The sequence below is a fragment of the Aphelocoma coerulescens genome, chromosome 4A (genome assembly GCF_041296385.1).
Source record: "Aphelocoma coerulescens isolate FSJ_1873_10779 chromosome 4A, UR_Acoe_1.0, whole genome shotgun sequence".
In the NCBI taxonomy this organism is placed as follows: Eukaryota; Metazoa; Chordata; class Aves; order Passeriformes; family Corvidae; genus Aphelocoma; species Aphelocoma coerulescens.
The window spans coordinates 19845908-19868657 of NC_091018.1; the positions used below are offsets into that span (position 1 = coordinate 19845908).

Consider the following 22750-nt stretch of genomic DNA (forward strand, 5'->3'; position numbering starts at 1 on the left):
CTAGAAATGGGAAAATTGACAGGAATTGTGAGGAATGGGGAATTTCCTCAGCTGTGATGCTGAGGGTTTTTAGAGGCACTTGCAGTCTTTCACCTGACCTGAGTCATAGGGCTGAAAGGGATTTCTCCAGGTCACTGAGCCCTCTGTATTGCTACCACAGCTCTGCCCCCTGTCCTTCTGTCCATTAATTTGTCCATCTTGTGCTTAAAACTAGTTGGATTCTTGTTCAGCTCCACTGCTTGCTTTCTGTGGCTTCTTCCCCTCTCCATCTCCTTGCTTAGCCAGTGACTTTCTGTGGTGCCAGCTGTGATCTTAGCAGGCCGATGCCCTGAAGTCCATGGTGCAATCAGCAAAAGCCCTTCTGAATTCTTCCCTGTGACTGAACGTGTCCTTGAAGCACAGCCAGCCCCGCTGTGCTCCCGTCCTCCTCCTCCAGAGACCTGGAGTTCATCCGACCCCTCGTCTTTGCCCGTCGCCTTCCACCCGCCATCCTCTTCCTCCATCCACTCTGGCTCCAGTCAAGTTCATAAACTTCAAGCTGGTGCCTGATTTTCCTCCTGCCAGCTCTTCACAGTAGCGTGACCCCAGCCGTGCCTCTCCTCAATGGCCTGACACCACTGAAATCTACATTCTGTCCTTTTTATACTTCAGTCTGCAGATGTGTTCTGTGCTCTCCTGCTACCCAGAGTGTTCTCTGCCCACTGCCTTTATCCCCCAGACCTCTCCTGGTTTAGTTTTTCTTCCCTGGGACACTCCTCTTCGTTATCCCCAGCCTTCTGTTTCTTCCTGTTCTGCATCACGTCCAGCCCCGTTGTCAGCTTTTCTTTCCCAGTTGCTGCTGTTTCTCCCTGTCCCTTTTGGGGTCTCACCTTTCCTGGTCACACTGGTCCCAAAGGTCCCAATGTTCAGCAGCTCTCAGCAAACCTGGATTGTCTGTCCCATTTGTACTTCACCTCTGTCTGGCCCTGCAGGAGGATGCCCCACCTGGACCCTCCTCAGTTCCTTGCAGCTGGTTTCTGGAGCTCAGCTCTGCTCTCTGGGTCACTGCAGTCAAGGAAAAGAGTTGTGCCCAAGCACATCCTCTTTGTTGTTGCATTTCATTGTCTTCATTGTCTCCTCCAGCCTTCAGATCTCATCCACTGGGAACATCCCTTGTGTGCTTCCCTCCCCCTTGTGCACACACATCCCAAAAAATCATAATACTACGAGATTAAGGGTCTATAAACTCTCCCTTTGTGCCTGTTTGCTGTGCTGCCTGCATGCCTGTTGCTTGCCCCCCTGTCTGTTCCCTGCTCTCTCCATGAAGGTTGGCCTTTGAATATCCATCAGAATCAAGGAAAGACAGACTCCTTCCTCATGCACCTGTTTGCAAACCAGTCAAACCACTGACATGAGCAGGCAGACACATGGAGCCCACGGGTGGGATCTTGCTCCTTCCTCCCCTGTTGGAAATGCCAGCAGGAATTGGCTGGCACCATCCTATCCTTTGAGATGCTTGGGCTCTTCCTTGGGGAGCTCGTTGTTGTTTCCTCCCTGGAGATGTTTCGTGTGCTGGAAGTGACAAATTTACAGTATTGGGGAATTGCTGCTCCTGCCTTTGTCAGGTGTTTTACTCATTGCAGGCCATTACTGGAACATGGTGTGATGATGTTCTGGGGTAAAAACAGGCCACCTGTTGCATTTTACACCAAATCCCTGTCTACCAGGACATCCAAGGAAATTTGGGTCAGCAAAGATGCTGCTGGTGCTCCTGAGCTCAGAGCTGCAGGTCTCAGCTCATCACACCCATAAACAGAGACTTGACTTGCAGGATGAACCTTCCCACACAACCCTGGACCAGCTCTTACCCCTCACCCTGCAGCCTGGGGGTTAAACATTGAACAGGGAGGAAAATTTCCATAGTGTCCCTGTTTGGGTTATGTACTTGGATACCTTGAAATGCTGCCATGATTCTCCTGTGAATATAAAACTAATTAAATACTTAAAGGATGATCATATTCCAAGTCCTTTCAAGGACTGAGGCTGTTCTCCTGGCAGGGCCTTTCCCCTTTTAATTGCATGCCTCCATGGAGACTTTGGAGCCCCTTCCAGGACCTAAAGGGGCTCCAAATAAGCTGGAGAGGGACTTTGGACAGAGGTCTGGAGTGGCAGGACAAGGGGCACTGGCTTCCCACTGCCAGAGGGCAGGGATGGATGTGATATTGGGCAGGAATTGTTCCCTGGGAGGGTGGGCAGGCCCTGGCACAGGGTGCCCAGAGCAGCTGTGGCTGCCCCTGGATCCCTGGCAGTGCCCAAGGCCAGGCTGGATGGGGCTTGGAGCACTCTGGGACAGTGGGAGGTGTCCCTGCCTGTGGCAAGGGGTGGAATGAGATGAGCTTTAAGGTCCTTCTTACCCAAACCATTCTGTGACACCTCAGCCCCTCCCCAGCAGCCCAGTGTGTGGAGCCAGTGGTGCCTCTCTGGTCTCCTGAGACCCCTCTGGTTCTCCCGAGGCTGCAGATATTTTATTAATATTTTCATTAATGGATATTCTAAAAACTTAATTTATTAATATTTCTATTAATTAAGGCACATGTAACAGGCAGGAGATATTATCAAGGAGGCACAAAGCTGCAGCCTGTCACTGGCAGACACAGAGCAGCTTCTACACTCAGACATTAATCTCCTTCATGGAAAAATAACTCTGATCTCTGCTCTGGCTTTTGGAGTCTCTCCTGCTCCAACATGTCAGCGATGAAAGGCCACGGAGGGAGCTCAGGGTGTGGGGAGGGTGCTGGCAGGAGAGGGGTCTTACCACAGCAAACCAGCTGGCGTTGGAGAGCTTTGAGATGGGGATTTGCATCACAGAAAAACTCATGGGGTTAGTTAAATATTCCTCTAAATATGCAAAGGAATGGAGTTACTGATGCTTGTTATTCTTATCTTCCTCTCGGTGTCACAACATCTTTAAGTTGGGTGAAGGTTTCACTTACTAAGGCGGTTGTAAAGATTTCACGTTAATTAAGAGGACTCCACTGCAAATCTGAATATGAATGAAGTTTGGCTGCTGAACCCCAGGGCAGTGAGTACTGTGGGAACAACAGACACTTGACAAATGTTGATGTGAAAAATAAAAAGCCAAACAAAAAGCCCCCAAACCCAGAAAAACACCTAAACCAATGCTGCAATCTAGTACCTGTTCTGTGAGAGAGAAAAAATTGAGTTCGAGTTGCCAGAAGGGCGTAAAATAGATTTTGACTTGAATTTGCAGTCAAAGAAGTGAAATTCTGTCAATCAGGAGCACTGATGAGGGTTCTCCCGTGCCAGCCGTGCCCAGGTTTCAGCCACATCACTCCGTTGCTCCTACTCCCTCTCTGGAGACAGCTGATGGCTTTGAAGGGTGGGGGGACCTCGGTGGAGGGAGGGAGAAGATCTGGGCTGGATCCTGGTCTTGGGATCGCTGCTCTGGTGGAGCCTCACCAAGCCCAGTCAGCCTCGACCGCTCATCGTTCACTGGAGGTGAAGCTTCACCCAGTGGGGACAGAGTGGGCAGTCATAGGGATATGGGGAATGAGGCTTCCCAGGATGGAGCTCTTGTGGTGAACAGTGGGACTAGAAATAACTTTTCCACAAAAACCTGCTTTTTTGGGAAGTTTTCCTACCTGCCACTGCTTGGAAGGGCAGTAGCTGATAGTGAGGGTGAGTAGCTGTCACTCCAGTATCCCTGCTTTTTTCCAGCTTCATCATAGAGTTGCTGTTGATGAACTGGGATGAATCCTCTCCTTCATCTCTCCACTGATCCATCTGGAGATGGGTGGGCTTTCCTGGCTGGACATGAGTAACCTGCCTTTGCATGGCAATTTTGGGAGATGTGGAGGGTCCTGCAGAGGTGCTGAGCACCTCTCCACCTGCCAGAGCAGGACTTTGGGGAAGGAAATGCTGATACACAACATTTTCACCTTGCTGAAAATACATGGGACTTGGCTTTTGGAGTGGAAAAGTGACAAGCTGAGAGCCTAAATAAATTGGATTTGTCCTCTTAAGGAGGGTGCAGGCAGCGTGTGAGGCGGTGCGGGGGTGTTTTATTGTTGTTATTTTTTATTCACGGTTCCTTGAGCTGATCCTGGGGATTGCACTGACTGTGGTTGTGTTTCTGGAAATGTGCAGGTTGGCCAGATGCAGTGGGGCATGGAGTGAGCAGAAAGAGGTTAAATTGATGGATGACCAACAAGAGCAGGATTGTGCCTCAGAAGACCAAGAAACTATCCTGATTAATGGGGTGAAAGAAAATGGTAAGGAACTTAATTATGGTACATGAGGGAGCAGCGACAACTTGGAAGCCAACTTATTTTCCTAATTCCTTTTGTGCATTTAATACTAGCAGTTTGTGGGTATCTCTGCAGTGTGGAGCAGGGGAGTAAATGGGTGTTTTCTGCACAGGAATCACTCCAGCCATAAATCTACACTTTTTCAGGCCTTAACAAGAACTTCTTTTGCCTGTGCGTGGGCATGGCTGGGAATGTTTATGTGCACGTGCAGTTCGAATTAGAGATTTTAGATTGGTTTCTTGGGGAAAAAAAGTCATCCAGGACTTTGTAGCCCCCTCTCTCTGATGGGAATCTTCCCCTCTCTCAGCATTATGATCCCATTAGCCAATGTTAGCAAAATTTGGCTGAAGGATACTTAGTCCCTACAAACTGGGAGAAAATGAGAGATTGGGTAGGAGAGAGAAACCAGGGTTGGTGGGAAGGTTGGATTTGTAAGCTTGTTCTTGCCTGTGTCCCATCACCCAGCACATGGGATTCCCTGTCCTGTAATCCCTTTTCTGTGCAGACAGGTTGTGCTCCTGGGGGCCACCAGGTCATTCCAGCTGCCACCAACGTGGGTGGGGAAGGATCAGCCCCTTCCAGCAGCCTCCCAAAATGCCCAACTTTGTCTGTATCTATTTCATCGATTCCATACTTGCTTTCAGAATAACTAATTAGGAGTAACAGTGCTCAGCTGTCTGGAACCCTGATGGAAATAAATAAGCCTCTGAGCCTTTTCTGAGGTCATTTGGACTGTAGTCTCTGGCCACAGTAAATGCAGAGGGAGGCAGAGCCTGATGCTTTCATTCTTCAATGTGTTTTATGTTTCATTTCATGGCTTTTTACATTTTGTATTGGCCCATAAATCTTGAGACAGATAGATAGATATATTTTATTTATATATAAATTTGATCCTGTTAGCTATCAAGGACTTGGTCCTCTGACGCATTCAGATCTAAACAAGGTGGTGGAGACAAATGTTCTTGTTCTTTACCAAAACCTTGGAGCAACTCCAGCCACGTGGGTGCCCATGAGGACCCCGCAGCTCGTGCTGGGGGCAGGTGAGGCACACGCTCACACTCGCTCCTGGGATGTAATTTGGGAGGTATCTGTCCTGTCAGCACATCTCCTTCCTGACTCCAGGGTAAAGCTGCAGCTGCTGGAGCTGCAAGGGGATTTTGTAGCCATGGTCCCCTTGTCTGATCCAGTGGACAGCAGCATCATTGCTGTCATCCTGATCAGTAAGGAGGGGGATCTTTAGAACCTCTTACCACTTCCATGGAATTCAATTAAACAGGGCTTAAAAAGTGCTTTAATTAGATAAAACATTATAGAGTGGTTTATGGTAGAAAAGACCCTAAAGCCCATCCAGTTCCCTCCTCTGCCATGGGCAGGGACACCTTCCATTATCCCAGGTTGCTCCAAGCTCCATCCAACCTTGGACACTTCCAGGGATCCAGGGGCAGCCACAGCTTCTCTGGGCACCCTGTGCCAGGACCTCCCCACCCTCAGAGCCAAGAATTCCTTCCCCATATCCCATCTCAGCCTTCCCTCTGTCAGTTTAAACTCAGTTTGAACACTGGTGTGTGGGAGTTGCTGCTGAATCCAAGGCCAGGAGGCAGCAAAGAGCTCTGGAGCTGCCACCTCCCCTTGCCCATGTGCTGTTGGGTGGATGCTGAGTGAAACTGGGAAAAGTGGTTTTGCTTCTCCAGCATTTTCTGTGTGAGCTGTATTCCCTTGGAGCATCAGTTGAACACAGGCCTGATTTTAGGCTGATACAGAGCCCCAGAAAATCAGGTTTTGGCATTTGTATTTCACAAGAGTTAAGTTCACTCACACAAGTACAAACCTAAAGAAACGCCCAGAGACAGTTTATTTTATATAATAGCAGCTTTGCCTATTGAATGCAGCTTTTGAGATTGAATTTCAGCTTTCTGCCTCCCCCTTCTTTGAGTCTTACAGCATTCACAGACATTCTTCTTTTATCCTCAAATTTTCCATGCTTCCTGTCAGCTCCAAGCTGATTTTTATTTTATTTTACTTCTGAAGTGGAACTGCACTGGTTAATTTGTTTTGGTGCTTAAGGAAAAAGATACCACCTCTGCATTTCTGATCTGAAGACTGGTGGGAGGGACTCAAAAATCAGCTTTTTTATTTATTTCCTTTTTTTAACCCTTTTCAAGCAAGCCAGTCTGGTCTTTTCCAAGTCATGCATGTTGAAGATGCTGACAGGCATTACTCTGCACTTCAGGTTGGAGTGAGGGAGTCTTTGGGAAAGGTTTGAAATCCTGGGAGCGCTGCGAGGCTTCAACTGCAGTTTGTGCTTTGTTCAGACTTCACTGATGGCTCCATCCCTGAGGCCCCTGTAGCACAAAGCTGATGGGAGTGTTTGGGATGAAATTAGGGGGGTTTTGACCTCCTGCTTGGCACAGGCAGGCATCCCACTCCTTCCACAGCATCCTGTTCCTTTCCATCCTGCTCACCTGCTGGTGGCAGCCCTGGGGGGTTTTCCAGCATGCCGGTGGTACCTGTGCCAGCACAAACCTCCCCTCCCCAGGCTGCCAAGGATGCAGGACACTCACTTTCCTCTATCAGTTTGGAATAAGAGCACTCGTGGAGGGTCGCAGCAGCCAAATAAATCCCTTTGCATGCCCCATTTAATGCCACAGCCTGGTGTTCCAGTTGTGTTTTAGAGCACTTGTCCCTTCTTGGAAAGCTTTGGCTCTCGCCCCTCTGCCTTCAGTGGAGCCACCAAAAAAGAAAGACCTGAGCCATGACAAAAGCACCGGGCTCCGAGTTGGCAGAGCTCTCTGGCTGGGATGAATGCACTCATTGGAATATATTTTTTTTTAATACAGAGATATCAGAGCGTGTTCATGGATGAAAAGACATCGTATTTAAATTTCAAGGGTCATATCGTCCGTTGAGCCAGGAGTCAGATAAAAGTACATTCATAACTTTATTCTGCCATAAAAGAAGCGCAACGAGGTAAAACTAAAAAAATCCTTAGGTTAAAAAATCCTTACATGACTAAAAAGGCATTTTTAGCGATTAGGGAAGAATGGCAAACCCCACAATAATTCTAACAATAATTGCTTTAAACTCTGTGTTATCTTCTGCCTTCCCTTGGCGTGGACAGTGACAAAAAGACCGCTGGGTTTTTAAAATCAGCCATCACTTCCTGACTCCAGAGCAGTAAAGCAGCTCAGGTGTGTGCAAGCTCAGACCCCGCAGGGGGGGGTGCTTTGTTTCTTTAAGAATCTTATTTTTCCGTTAATTTTTTCAATGTTAATGAGAACATTTTTATTAGGCTTGTTTTGTTTTTTTAATAACATTCTGAGGTTTGAGAGGCAGTTTCCAGGTAACCGTATGGATATGAGGAGGGAAGAGCGGATGGGTTGTGTGTTTTAAAACGTACTCTCGTACCTCTTCCAGCTGGCTGCAGGGAGCAGCGTGTTTACCTCTGCCTTCCACGCACATCACCACGTTAATATGATCCAGGAGGGAAGGATTGCTGGGAAGGGCTTCCCAAAGGAGCAGTTGGGAAAAGTCACCACCAAGCCCTGGGAGAAGGGGAGCGGGGTGGCGAGCCCAAGGAGACCTACAAGGGTGGTAACCCCTGTCTCTTTTTGTTCCTTTCCTCGCTCCCTTTCCCTGTTCCCCGCAGAGTCGCACGCCCTGGACGGCGATGAGAGGCCCTGCAGCGCCGCCGAGGCCGCGGTGCCGTTCCCGGCGCTGAGCGCGGCTCCCAAGGAGAGCCCCGCGTGCCACCGCGCCGTGACGGCCAAGAAGCCCTGCCTGCTGAGCCCCCCGTCGCCGCTGCGCCTCACGGATGTCCCCGAGCACGCCTCGGACGACTCCTCCGCCCACGCCATCTCCCTCACGTCCTGCGTGACCAAGGGCATGAGCTCCTGGTCGCTGCCAGGCGACTGCGAGAAGGCTCCTTTCACCATGATGGAGCCCGGGGGGATGTCGGCGCTGACGGGAGACTGCCTGATGCAGCCGAGCCGGACCTGTCTGGGCTGCTTTATTGAATCCAAGGACGGCATTGATGCGGAGCCGGGAATAAGCTTGAAAGTGGGGGATATAAATAGGGATTATGATACCTGTTCGGTCTCTGATATAGGGATTCACTGCATGAGCACAGGAGAAACCATGAGATATGGGGATCAACTGCTTTCAGACCAGCTTTTAAGCTTCCCTATGCATAAATCGAGGGCAGCGGACAAAAGAGATGCAGAAAAATCTGACAGTGATTCAGAGGACCCCACTCAGAAAAATTATTACGAGGGATTACTATTAGACAAGTGCAATGGTGAGGAACCTTTACTAACAAATCCCAACCAGGAATGGGGCTATTTTGAATCTTTCATTAGTGAAAGTAAAATTGAGCTGCTTGACCTCTGCTCCAAAAATGAGCTTTCTGTAAATCTGTTTTCTGAGGAAGACGTGGATAATTACATGTTCGATGATGACGATTCCACCTTGGGAAGTGATGTCTGCTCCCTAAAGATTAGATACGAATCTTTCCAGGACAATGTGCGGGAGAAGACCACCACCCTACAAGAGGACGCCCAGTTCAACTTCTTCCCCAGTGTGTTCAGCAACTGCACCAAAAGGGACAGCAGGAGCACCCTGAAAAGGGGGCCCAGCGGTGCCACCGACCCTTCTCAATTCAAATCCGAGGAAGGCATCATCTGGGGGGAGGAGGAGGAGGATGGCGAGGAAGAGGACGGCGAGGAGGAGGAGAAAGCTGCCTTAAATAAATCTTGCAACAGCACAGAGATGGTGCAGTACGTGGGCTCCAAGAGGAGCCACTTCTTGGACTCAGTGAATTCCACGGAGGACTCCGGGGAGTTCAGCGACGACAGCACTTGCACGGAGTCCTCCTACGACGTGCTGCGGGATATCAAGGACTGCAGCCGGTACCTGGCCCGGGACCACTCCGGCTCCTTCATCCAGCAGAACTACGGGTTGCGGGCGAAGAGGAAAGTGCGATACAGCGACGACTACCTGTACGATGTGGACTCCATCGAGAACGAGAAGATCCTGGACAAGAAGGAGTGGCTCCCAGACGGGCCCAAGGAGGAGGACGACGACGAGTGGTGCCCCAAGAAACGGCGAAAAGTCTCTCGCAAGGAGCCCCCCGTGATCATCAAGTACATCATCATTAACAGGTTTAAAGGGGAGAAGCATATGCTGGTGAAGCTCAGCAAAGTGGATGCCAACGAGACAACTGTTACTCTGAACGAGGAGCTGCTCAGCAAATACAAGAAGCTGGCCCCACTGAAGGGCTTCTGGCAGGAGAGGCAGCAGAGCCGGCTGGATTTGCTCAGATCGTCTCTCTACCACAAGCAGAATTTCTATCTTAACGGCTCAGATGCTTCGTTCCTCCCTCACCCACGGAAGCGAAAATGCAAGCTAGCAAACAGGCACCGGATTCAAAGAATTAAAGCCATCGAGCAATCAGTGAACAAGCTGGGCTCTTGCTCCTCTGATCACAAGCAGCCTTGCAGCAGTAAGGAGGACGTGGGCCTGAAAGGGCTGCCGGCGTTAGCCATCGCCACCCCCAGCTGTGCCAACGGATTACACGTCCACGACATCGCGGGCATCGCCGTGAAATGCAAACCGCAGGAGCGGGAGCACAAGGGGACGGAGCGGAAAGTGCTCCGCAGAATCAAATTCAAAAGTGAAGCCAGGTTGAAGTGCAAGAAGATCAAAGCTGCCACCAGTACGGCAGAGGACTCCCCAGCACTGGAAAACCAGGACTCTGCAGCGCGTCTGAAGGACGAAAACAGTCCCTGTGCTTCAGACAGCTCCCATCTCCCAGAGTGCCACGAGGATAAGGTTGCTAAAAATTCTCCTTTCCTACCATCCACCTCCTCTTCAGACAAGCCTCTGCCATCTGCTAATATCACCACCAATGTACCCCTGATCCCCGGAGGGTATCTGCAGACGTTGTTAGATGCTTCGGATCTGTCGAGCAACACCGGTATCCCGTACTTCGCCCAGCACCCCTCCGAGCAGCAGCAGCAGCACCCGCTCCCCAGCATCGTCCCGCCGGAGAAGCCCTTCCCGTCCCTGCAGCCGGCGCAGAGCTGCGTGCTCTCCCCGCCCTCCGAGTCGGAGCTGCAGCAGTCGCCCGGCCACTTGGAGATGGAGCAGGGCGGCTTCGGCAGCATGTGGCCGGCCAGCAAGGGCAGCGAGCGCCAGGACTTCCCCGGGGACATGCCGGAGGCGGCCGGAATGCCGAGCGAGTTTGCCCCGGGCACGGACGGCCTCCCCGCCTCTGGATACACTCAAGTCAATCTGAATAGCGGCAAATTGCTATACCAAAAAAATTACATGCCGGATAGCCAACAAGTGCAGTCTGATGATTCTTATCAGTCATGTCATTTCAATAATGGAGAGGGGCGCTTTCATTTCCAACGAGGTACACTCAGTACGGATGATGGCAGGCTCATTAGTTTTGATTCAGTGGGTTCATTGTCAGTTAGTTCTAGCAATTACAGTTCTTTAAGTTTAAAGTCTTGTGAAAAGGACGGCGAGGATGATATTAATGATGATTTCTTGGCCCACTGCAGTCCCAAGCTAGTGATCCAGCAGAGCATAGATGAAATCACCCCTTTGAAGGAGTCCACGGACCTTTTAGACATTTCCAACTTCACGCCTGATAGGTTCCGCCAGTCGTCGCTTTCGGAGATGTCCCCTCCAGACACTCCCAACCTGTCCCCGCAGATAACTGGCTCTGATGCCAAGCCTCTGGGCACCCTGAAGGGCTTTCAGGAGAGCCCCCAGGCCACCCTCAACAGCTCCGAGAAGGTCAAGTGGAACTGTGGGGTCCTGCAGACCGAGGATCAGGCAGATAATGGGTTTGCTTTAAATAATCACCAGTTCCAGTTCCATATGTTCAACGATGAAGATTCTGTCAGCCTTCTCGAAAAGAGTCCATGCTTGTCAACATTTAATGAGCCATCTGGTCAAATTAGCACCAATAGCAAAGTGTCAAAATCGAAGAGGAAAAGTTCATCCAGCAAGAATGTGGGTACAAACCAAAGCTCTTCCCAGAAAGCCACCCGGAAAAAATCGCCCAAAACCAACAAAGGAACCGATAAGCCGCAAGGGAAAAACTCCAGGCAGGCACCCAAATCCACCAGGAAAGGGAAAAACGCAGCGGGAGTCAACGGCGAGAAGGCTCCGGCTGTTGGTGGCAGAGCGGTCACTCAGCTGGGCACCGTGGCCACGGCCACCAAGGGCGTGACCGAGGGCACTCAGCACTGCGGCCCGGCCGGGGTGAAGCTGGGCAAGCACAACGGGCTCTCCGGAGAGTGGGCGCTGGGAAAAGAGGGGGGCACGGGCTGGTCGGAAGCCAGCCTGGGCAACGCCACCAGCCTCCTGGACGACGACCAGAGGGAGTTCGAGGAGCCTTCCAACATCCTGTCCAACATCGCGTCGGGAATGGCCGATGTCCAGAGGTTTATGATGGCCTCCATCGAGCCCTTGTGGGGGCCCGTCGGCCACAACAGCGTTCCAGACATATTCCGGTCACCGGAGTCCAACAGCCTGAAACTGAAAACTCTTAAAATTTTGGCAGGGACGTCCCAAGAGTCGAAGAAGAAGGCGAACGGTGGCTCGCCGGGGGCGGCGAAGAACCACAAGTCAAACAACAAGGGCTCAAGCAAAAACAGCAAAGCCGTGACCTGCGACCCCGGTCGCCCCAACTGCTCCACCGGGTTCACCACGGACATTCACGCTCCCTTTTTTGATAAAAACTATAGTAACCTGAGCACTTTAGGCAATAATGGACCTACCCATAAAAAACTCTACCGTCATAAATCCAGTTCGAAATCACTGAGGGATGAGAACTGTAAAATCAAGCGGACGGACCGTGAACAGCCCCACAAGGACCCACCCGTGACAGCTGCTTTTGAGAAACTGAGGTAATGCTGCACCAAACTGGCTGGAATGCCCCTAACCTCCCTCCCACCTGCTAGGCCCGCTGTTCCTCAGTTTTTCCTTCCTGAAAGCAAAAGTTTGCATGAAAAAAAAAAAAAAAAAAAAGACATTCCCCTTTTACAGTTTTGGTTGGTTTTGGTTTTGGGGTTGGTTTCTTTTTTTGTTTGTTTGGTTTTTTTAATTATTATTTTTAAATGCATGAAAATACTTATGACTTGCAAGCTACCTAAAAGAATGACCAATTTTCTGGCTTGGCTGGGGTTAAAAAAACTAACAAGGCTACTCTTTTCTGCTGTTTGGCTTCTTCAGTTTTTAATTACTTATTTATTGGGGAAAAAACAAAAACTAAAAAAAAAACAAAACCATGATTACACACTCTTTTTAATGATTTTGACGAGGAAAGACTTTTTTTTTTTTTTTGGAACATTTTGTAAAAAAATAAACCACAAAAAAAAAAAAAAGAGGTTCTGCATCCAAAAGCCAAGATCTCGAAACTTATTTACTTTGCAAATGAGAACTCGTTCCTAATTGAGCTTCACGTGGCAATTTTTGAGTGCTTTCTGGCCCCCTCTGCTGTTGTGTCTCCTAACCTGCATCATCTAAAGCTGCATCTTCTCTACCCGCCCGCCTTTAGCGCGTTCGCTCCGTCGTGGTGACTCCAGACGAGCTAACTAAGATGGCATCAAATGTTTGATTTTTTCCTGCAGGGAATCAGACTCCATTCTTCTTAAAGCAGAAACAGCATTTTTGGGTTTTCCTGTATTTGAAGAAGAGACTCCCTTTTCTAGAAAGACGGTTGATGTTTGGTTCTTTTCTTACCATTTTTTTTTTTCGGTTGTTTTTTCTTTTTTTTTCCCCATCGGTTCCTTTTCGAAATCTGCCTTGTGGTCTGTTGAAATGTAAGTGCTGAAATGAAGAGTTTGAAATTGTGGGAATTTTATTATTTGAAAGCAAACCTAATCTGGTATTCTCTGTGAAAGACTGTTTTAAAAGTCATACTGTTGTACAGTAGTTTATGCACTATTACCCACAACAACAAAAAATTGTGCCAAACTATGAACAAGTGACTGTATTGTATATATTTTTACTTCTCTATCAACATTGGGTTGTGAGTGTTTTCTGCAGCTATGCCTTTTGGTTTTACTAGAAACATTCCAGTTGTTAAGTACTAACCACCCCCCTTCGAAAGCACCTGTAACTCACGATGAAAACGATATTGTTCACTGATACAACTTACCAAAAGTTTTATGGACATGACTAAAAGTGTGCCAAATTTACTTACCTCATTTCATGGATTCACCCTGTGGTTTAAAGCTCATAAAGGGAAAAAAAAAAAAAAAAAAAAAAAAAAGAGAAAAAGGAAAAAAAAAAAGGGGGGGGGGAAAAAAAGAAAAAAAAAGGAACTTTGAAACCGATGCTGGGAAATGGTAACGTCCTCTCTTTGAAACCACGAGCAGAAAAATTTAATGGTGAAATGTTGAGTTTCATTATAGGAGAGAGTTGCAATGGTGGAGGAGTTCAGAAAACCACTGACGGTAAGTTTGCCAGGAACTCAAGTGTCTGCATCTAGAGACTACAGAACAGCTGCTTTTCAAGTGTCTGTTTTCTTAAAGCAAAACCTGTAGCTGAAGATCATTTGAAATGCAAAGTTACATTGCTAATTCTTTGTATCTCAGTTTTATATATTTTATAAGAACCTGGGATAGATTCTGAAATAGGTATAAAAACAGAACTAATACATTTCATACATTGAGTGCTATTTACTTTTCCTTTGAGTAGTTTCTTAAAACATTTTCAATGCAGAGCCTGTCAGAAGCGCTCTCCCATCATAGCTTTGGTGTTTCCTCCATGTCTAACCTTGCGATGCCAATATAGTTTGAACTTTCAAAAGCAGAATCATTCATTTTAAATACAACTCTGAACCTTTTCTTTTATTCAGTTCATGAAACAAATACAACCAACGGAGCTATTTGTGATCTCACCGATCAGGGCCGGATCATGACTGGACTTTATTAAGACAGCGTTAAGTATTGAATGCTAAATGTATTCTCAAAAGGCCTTATTTGTAACCCTCCTCACCACACCCTCGCCCTCCACGAGAATAACGAACCCAACAAAGATCTATTTTCCTTGAGCAACTGAGAGCCTGTGCGTTTTGCTGCTGATTTCTCATGAAAAACCTTGATATGCAAGAGCCCTGGGAGTGATTGGGAGCAGAGGGATGCGAGGCTTGGACACGTTATGCAATAGCAGGCGGTGAGGAAGAGGAGCCTTTCTAGCAGTGGACAGATCACGTTGCTGATACGGCCACAGTTGTAGATGTGGTGTCACACAGAGGGCAGGACTGGGCTCGGGTTTCCTCCCAAGTCGTTTTTTTTCCACCCACGCGCCAGGCAAAGCAGCAGAATTGGTTTAAGTTAATTTAGCAGAAAAGCAGAGCGATCACTTAAAATCAAAGTGGAGATGCAGAGTGTTAGTTTGGAGTAATGTTTTCAGCTCTTACAGATCTTAAGGTGCAGCTTAGCTCGGCTCTGCGATCCCAGAGAGAACAGCTCGGTAGTTGCATTGTGTTTTATTTGACAGATAAAAGGATGAACTCTGAAAAAAAAAATAGTAATTATAAAAAACATCCTGTAAGTTCATTTTTTCATGGAATAAATGCTGGCATTGCCCAGAGTGAGTTGCTCTGGATGAGAGTGGTCCCCGGTGCCCCGTGGGATGCAGTGTCCCACCCCAGCTCTGGCTCCAGGAGGGAGATCCAGAAGATGCTCAGGATTTACTCTGGAGGCAAGAGCTGTGGTAGGGCTCCATCCCTGGGCATCCCTGCAGCCACCACGCTCTCCCCACTTCCCCAGCAGCTCTCTTTTCTACTCATAGGCTCATCAGATACTACAAGCTCCCCCCACGTGCTGCAGGAGAGGGGCTGGCAGCTCCCTTCTTTTGGATGTTCTGGCTGCTGCTCTTACAGAGACAGGTCAGGCCCAGGGCTGGGATGTGGCACGGACCTTCTTTCTGACCCAGAACCATCATTTGAAAGCACATTTCACCTGGCCTGCACTGTGCTCCTTATGCTTAATGTTATGAATATGGGACTCATTTAAAACCCCTTGTACTGGATGGGATAGCAATACTTATTGCATTTGAGGAATGTGCAATAGGGCATGAAGATCAGGCATAAAACATATCAACTGTTTTATCCATGAATACCCAGCTGGGTGTTTCAGAACAGTGTTAATCACAAATTCCAGCTGCCTTGTTGCTCTCCTTTAGTCCTACCATTCCAATTGCTGACAGCTTTGGTGGTCATCCCATGTCCTCCAAAAATCTCTGACTGGGGAGATGTTAAAGAGCCTGGGTCCCTCATGGTGTGCCGCTGGCCCTTCCCTGTGTCTGAAAAGGTCATCGCTCTGCTGCTTGACCCCAAAAGTCAAAAATGGCCTTGAGCCAACCCTCCTCCTTTTTGATCTTTATAGAGTAGTTGGGTTGGAAGGGACTTTTGAAGGCCATCTAGTCCAACTCCCCTGCAATGAGCAGGAGCATCTTCTACTAGACCAGGTTGCTCAGAGCCCCGTCTGACCTGGCTTTGAATGTTTCCAGGGATGGGACAGCCACCACCTCTCTGGGTGGGCAACCTGTGACAGTGTTTCACCACCCTCATAAAAGATTTCTTTCTCAAGTCCTTCTCGGCAGGGCTGTTCTCAATCCCTTCATTCCCCAGCCTGTGGATCCCAGGGATTGCCCCATCCCAGGTGCAGCACCTTGCATTTGGCCTTGTTGAACCTTACGAGGTTCCCCTGGGCTCACTTCTCGAGCATGTCCATGTCCCTGTGGATGTCACTCTGTCCCTCAGGCCTGTCAACCTCACCCCTCAGTTTGGTGTCATCTGCAAACCTGCTGAGGGGACTTGATCCCAGTGTCTACATCATTGGAGAAGGTATTCCATAGTGCTGGTCCCACTACGGACCCCTGAGGGACAGCACTCGCCGCTGATGTCCATCTGGACAGTGAGCTGTTGACTGCTACCCTCTGGATGTGACTGTCCAAGCACTTCCTCATCTGCTGAACAGGCCATCCTTCAAATCCATCTCTCTTCAGTTTAGAAAGAAGGGTGTGGTGAGGGACTGTGTCAAAGGCTTTACAGAAGTCCAGACAAATGACACCTGTAGCCCTTCCCTTGTCCACGGATGTAGTCACTCCATCCTAGAAGGCTACGGGGTTGGCCAGGCAGGGCTTGCCCTTGGTGAAGCTGTGTCGGCTGCCCTGAGTCTCCCCCCTGTCCCACATGAGCCCCAGCAGAGTTTCTAGGAGGGTTTGTTCCATGGTATTCCCAGGCACAGAGGGGAGGCTGCCAGGGCAGTGATTCAAAGTTTTAATTTTCCCAGTCATTCAGGACTTCACCTGAGTGCCAGGACTTCTCAGATACCGTGGAGAGTGACTTGGCAACTACATCAGCCAATTCCCTCTGGGCTCTGGGATGCATCTCATCAGGTTCCATAGACTTATGCATGTTTAGGTTCCTCAGGTGGTCACAAACTTGATTTTTCTTACAGTGGGAGGGACTTTGCTCCTCCAGTCCCTAGTTGAGTCCTGTGATTCATCCACTCAAGGGAGATGGAAAGAGAGGCTGCCTCAACCTTCTCATCTGTTCTTACCAGTCTGCCAATTGTGTCACACCTGCTTTGACCCTTCCTTTTCATGCTGACACACCTGGAGAGGCCCTTCTTGTTACTCTTTATGTCTCCTGCCAAGTTCAGTTCCATCTGCATCTTGGCCTTCCTCACCCCATCCCTACACAACCTGACAGTATCCCAGTACTCTTCCCAGGATACCTGTCCCCGCTCCCACTGCCTGTGCATCTCCTCTTGCCCTTCAGCCTGACCAGCAGGTCCTGACTCAGCCATGCCAATCTCTTGCCTTCCTTGCCTGACTTCTTACTCCTGGGGATCGAGAGCTCTTGCTCTCTATGAAAAGCATCCTGAAAGATCTGCCAGCTCTGTTCTGCTCCCTCGTCCCTGAGGGCAGTTTCCCAGGGATCCTATTGACTAACTCCTTGAAGAGCTGGCACTTTACTTTCCTAGGATTCATCTCCACCTGCCTATCACTACCTCAAGGTTTTCACTTCTCATCCCTCACCATACAAGCTCTTGTTCTCCATTTGCATTTTTGTTTTCTGTGGCACTGCTCACAGCTGTGGGAGGACTGCGATGTGGGTCCCACCCATCCCTGCCCGTCACCCACCCCCCGGGGCTCCCTGCACCTGCTTGTGCTGGCTCCCACCTCAGCCTATTCTCTTGCCCAGTCCCAGTGCAACTCCCATCCTCCTGTCGCATCTTCTCGTTGGGCTCCTGGCTCTTGGGAGCGATGAAGCCAAGCCACACAAAAGTTGTTTAATCTGCAGCATCCCTTAAAATGTCTTTTCTGCTTCATCTCGTTTCACTCCTACTCCGGTGTGGGATGGGAGGATGGTGCCAGCAGTGCTGCTGAGCCGTGGTGTCACCACAGTCTGAGTGACTTAGAATTGGCATTGGCGTTAGAAAGCAGGGACTGGCCACTTCCAAAGGCTGTAAAATCCATCTGAGAGGAGAATTACACAGGGCAAGGTGGCACTCGCTACTCTCCCACAGGAGCAGGGGTCTCCGTGGCACAGGGATAGGAGAGATGTCCTGCAGAAAGGAATCCTGCAGCAACCCAGCAGGAGCCAGCCCACCTCACGGCCATAGTTTGCTGGAGACACTTGCATTTAGAGGTTTTGTAAATACAAAAATATCAGTGATGGGGATCCAATAAAAATCTACTGCGTTTTTATTACAAAATAAATCCTACCAGGTTTACATCTTGCTTTTCTTTGTTTTAAGCATAGGAGGGTGGATGTTTTTGAAAAACGTCTTGAGAATAATGACTTGGTGGACCAGAGGTAGCCAGGTGTTTTGGGAGGAAGAGGAGGAGGAGGAGGGCAGAGGCAGCCACAGGGCTGTCCTTGCCACGCTGTGCTGTCCTGCTGAGGCTGGGTCTGCTCAGAGAGGAGAAGCCAAGGCTGGCTGGTGGTTGCTTGGAGAAACCATTGCTGCACCGTTTGCTCTTTAAAAAAAATCAGGATTGCTGTTAATTTTTTTGGCATTTTGGCCCAAACAAGCCACGAACCAAAATAAAGATGTTTTAAGCATTGTCATCCTTTACCTGCTGGACCATGTTCTTTCCCTAAGCTACCAATATAGCAAAGCACTTAGGTGGGAGCTCGCTCCCGGAGGCTCCCATGCCCCAAGTGCTTCCCAGCCAGTGATGTCAAGTCCCAAGAAAAACTCCCTTGAAGTCAGTGTAAGTGGGAGGAGGATCAGGTGCGTGGACTTGGGTTGGTGCAGGATCAGGCCCTCGGTCTTTACTTTCTCAACTTGGTGTGTTGGACTTTGCCTGTGCAGCTCCCAGGGGGTCCGGTGGAGGTTGCATGGTTCAAACCGCTGACATCTATTGGAGAATGTGCCTCTTTATCTCTTCAGCGTGTGAAATAATGCAAAAAAAAAAAAAAGAAAAAAAAAAAAGAAAAAATATATATAAAATAAACCAAGTACAATGTCTGTGGTAGAAGCAAGGCTTTTCAAATCTGTTTCTCAGGTAAACAAGTGACACTAATGACAGTGGAGTAACAGCCATCTAAGGGAATTGGGATCTGAAGCAGGAGGATTCCCTCCATCTCGCAGGATGCTTGGGTTGCCAGACACGTTTACTGAGCCTTTAAACACTTGGTGCAAAAGGAAACGAGAAATAAAATTGGTCTTTTCACTACCCTTCGCTAGCTAGACAGACAGACAGACAGACAGACAGACGTCCATTTCTAAAGCACAAAGGGAAGACTTAAACCTAGACTAAACCACACACACACAAAACCAAGGTACCAGTGAAACTCCTTTTGTCTCTTACTCCCGGTGGGAAGCAGGGTAGAAATCCAAGGAGCTGCTCTGTTCCGCTGCCCCCGGCGCCGGCCGGGCGCTTCGACTGCTGCCTCCAGAGATGTGAATGTACTGCTCCTTGAGTTCCCTTCCATAGAACTAGAGGCACCTCGTTAGGAAGTTGCTCCTGTTTTATGGTGCTAAAGAAAACTTTTATCCCCCCCTTGAGCATTTAAGAACTATTAAATGGCCCTTTTTATGAATGTAACATATCCATTTCTGTTCCACATTTTACACTGCAATTTTAACATGTTTGGAAATGATTTGCCTTTTTTCTTTTAGAATAAGCTTTATAAATATTCTGTAGAGTCAATTGAAGTATAATTCTTAAGGATCACTCTAAGACGCCTACAAAATCTTGTATATTTTTAAGTGTGCCAATTTGTAAAATATTTTGTAAGTGTATATTTTTCTTAGAAAAGTGCTGTGAAGTGTTTGTATGTGTGAGGTTTCCCTTTTTTTGCACCTTCGGGTGTTAATAAAAGGATGTATACTTAAAAGTTTCTGGTTTTAAAAACCAAAATACAAAGAAAAAAATTAAACTTTTGTTGGGAATTTTGTAATAAAAAGAAATGTTGTGAAAGAGTGTAGTGATATTGTGTAAAGGAAACTGGAAAATTTGTGAGCGCTTTGCTGTTTTATAGATCCTCTTGTAAATTATTCTTGTAATATTTTGGGTTTTGTTGTTCTTGTTGCAAAGGTTTTAAATATTTGTGACTGACTCTGTATGGTGAAAACGTCATATTGTTAACTTGCTGAGTTTTGTTATATTGTTTATGGAATAAATAAAAAAATTTAAAATCTCATTTTAAGATCATGTATGAAGAAGAAATTAAAACTGCCATTTATTGAATATTAGGAATCGTTTCTTTAACCAAATCGCTGCTATAGATGAGGATCTGTCCAGCTGCTTCCTCCCAGTGCAACTCCAGGCCCAGCCCGTGGCTTAATTGGGCTGATGCTCGTTAGCGTGAAGCGCATCAGGGACGGAGGTGCGGCTGTGGATGGGGAAAAGTGGGGAAAAAGGCTTGGATCACTGCTGCTGTAAAGTGGGGCTGCTTTTAATTGAGAAATGGAAACTTCACCAAGTCAACACAGAGTTCACACTTTGCCTTCCGTGGGGCCAGGCTTGCCGGGAGGGAGCGGAGCCTCTTCACAGCCCGCTGTCCCTGGGCAGGGTCCCTGTGCCAGCAGTGTCCCAGCACACTGCCAGACTGGCCTTTTCCTGGGAAGGAGCAGGTGCATGCAGTGAAATGCCACTGTCTTCAATGTCTTGTGGAAAAGGAATAAAACTTACTTGTTTCAAAAATGACAATTCCTTTTATTAGCACTTGGTAGGAACAATGAAGGAGGGAGGCATTAATTCAGGCTGGGTCATTCCCAGCCCTGCCAGCAGAAAGCAGGACATGAACACTTTGTTCAGCAACTGCATCCCTTGGCAAGGGGCTGGGAAATGATCCCTAAAAGCAGAGCTGGTAGCTCCACAAGCTGCCTGTGTTCACAGAGAGGTTTCAGATGAATAAAATGGGGCACAGGATTTCAGTGCTTCCACTGGTCATGTGGATCCTGGTGCCAGGAGCCCAGAGCAGAGAGCAGGGCAGGGCTGGAGCAGGGCCATGGTCGAGGGAAGCCCATCGGTAGCTCAGCTTTGAGAAGGGCTGAGCTCAGCCTGGCACTAGAAGGGTTTAGCTCTTCAGTAAATAAAACATGCAAAGATGCTGGGCCAAGCCCACGGCCACCAAAACCATCAGGTCTGTCCTATGTGGGATCAATCCCGTGACCCACGGACTGGAAATAGTTCCAGCTCCTTAGTGCAAGTCTTGGAGACAGACTTTTTAGCAGGTCCTGTTGCCACAGGACATGGGGTGATGGTTTTAAGTGAAAGAAGGTAGATTCACACTAAATGTAGGGAAGAAATTTTTTACACTGAGGGTGGGGAGGCCCTGGCACAGGTTTGCCCAGAGAAGCTGAGGCTGCCCCAGTTCCTGGAAGTGTCCAAGGCCAGGTTGGACAGGGCTTGGAGCAACCTGGAAGGCTGCTGTTTCTCTGAGATATTATTGTACATTTTCTCCAAAATCAGGGCTGTGTTGCTCAAAAACTTGGTTTGGGGGCCCTGTTCAATCTTGTGTTTTCCCAAGAGCTGACACAATCCCGAGCTGGCCGGTCCACATTTGGCATGAGTGGTGCCAAAACACATTTAATGAAACAAGCAGAGCCTTCACCCACCAGAGTAATCCTCCAGAAAGGGCCTGTTAAATGGGTTTGTGTTTATCTACTGTATTTAAATTATATAAAAGCACGTATAATCAAAACACTTGTAACTTCTGGATGAACCTTCATCCATCTCTGCGCACGGCCCGGTGGCTTCTCCTTGTGAGTGAAAGCAGAGTCTGATTTTAATTGGGATGTAATTTAATATCACCAGCTTTTCTGTCCTGCCAGCGGGAGCTGCTCTCTCTGGGGAGAGTTTGGCTGGGGACAAACCTGCCCTGGGTGACACCAGCCTTTCCTCAGTGTCCCTGGGGTTGGTGAGTGGCCTTCAGCATACCCCAAATCAGCAACAGAATTTTGCAGACAATTCCATAGGACAGCTCAGAACACCTGCAGCATTTGCAGGCTGGAGGCATCTAGAAGGTGTCGGGTAATGGCTTAAATTGGGGATGTATTTGTCTCTCTTCATGCAAGGAAGTCAGTAGGAAAAAAAGTGGGAATTTCTTTGTCTGGGGTATTCGTAAGTGCTTCTCTTAAATATATTTCAAACTGAGAAATACATTTAATTCCCCCAAAGTCAACACAGACCCCAAACCTGCCCCAAATCTCAGCCATGCAGACCCCAGCAGCCATCCAAGCTGGGCTTGTCCTTTGTGCAGCGCAGTCCAGCTGCTGTTGATGTTGCCAAGGCCCCAGCACAGCTGATGCACTGGCAACGCCCCATCCCAGAAGTTTCTTACACCTCACAGCATTCCAGGTGTGATCTGTCAGGACAGGAGCCATGTGGTTTATGTTGATAAATGCCCACAGGCTCCCCCACCCCCCCATTTTTATGGAACTACACCTATAGGAGTAGCTTTTGCTTGCCAAACGTACTTTGTGTTGCAGCAAAAGCGCTGGTTCAATAAAGCACTTAAACATACACTTTATCTTAAGCATGTTGGAGATTATATCCCTCTTTAGCAAAGCATTTAAGTATGTGCTTAATTTAAGGATTTAATTAAGGATTTTAATTGTAGACTTCAGTATGTGCTTACCTGCTTGGCTGAATGTGGGTGAGATTACTACAAGCTGAAGATTTCGACATAAAGTCAGTGACTAATTCTGTCTGAATGAAGGTGTTACATTATTCTCACACAATGCAGTTAAAATATAAATAGGAAAAAGGCAAGAGGCAGTTAACTCGATTCTTTCAGCTGAAAGCAGCATCCACGACCAAATCCCAGTTGATGAAAATCTAATATTATTAGTTAGAATCTCTAAAGTGGCATTACAGATCAATAGAAAGGAGCACCTTAAAAATGAGTCTCCAGCTCATGAGCTTTAATTACGAGAAAGGAAGGATTCAGCCAT

At 48.1% G+C, this 22750-nt stretch overlaps 1 protein-coding gene across 10 annotated transcripts in view; it reads left to right on the forward strand.

The window, feature by feature from the left end:
• NEXMIF (neurite extension and migration factor) overlaps positions 1–20039 on the forward strand; it is a 177243-nt gene extending 157204 nt beyond the window's left edge. For all 10 annotated transcript variants that reach the window (XM_069015675.1, XM_069015674.1, XM_069015680.1 and 7 more), the window contains 3 exons: positions 4147–4271; positions 7954–12226; positions 12950–20039. In XM_069015675.1, coding sequence (XP_068871776.1) covers positions 4196–4271; positions 7954–12226; positions 12950–13145 — 4545 coding nt within the window. In that variant the 5' untranslated portion in view covers positions 4147–4195 and the 3' untranslated portion in view covers positions 13146–20039. The remainder of the gene's footprint in view (positions 1–4146; positions 4272–7953; positions 12227–12949) is intronic.
• The last annotated feature ends 2711 nt before the right edge of the window (positions 20040–22750 follow it).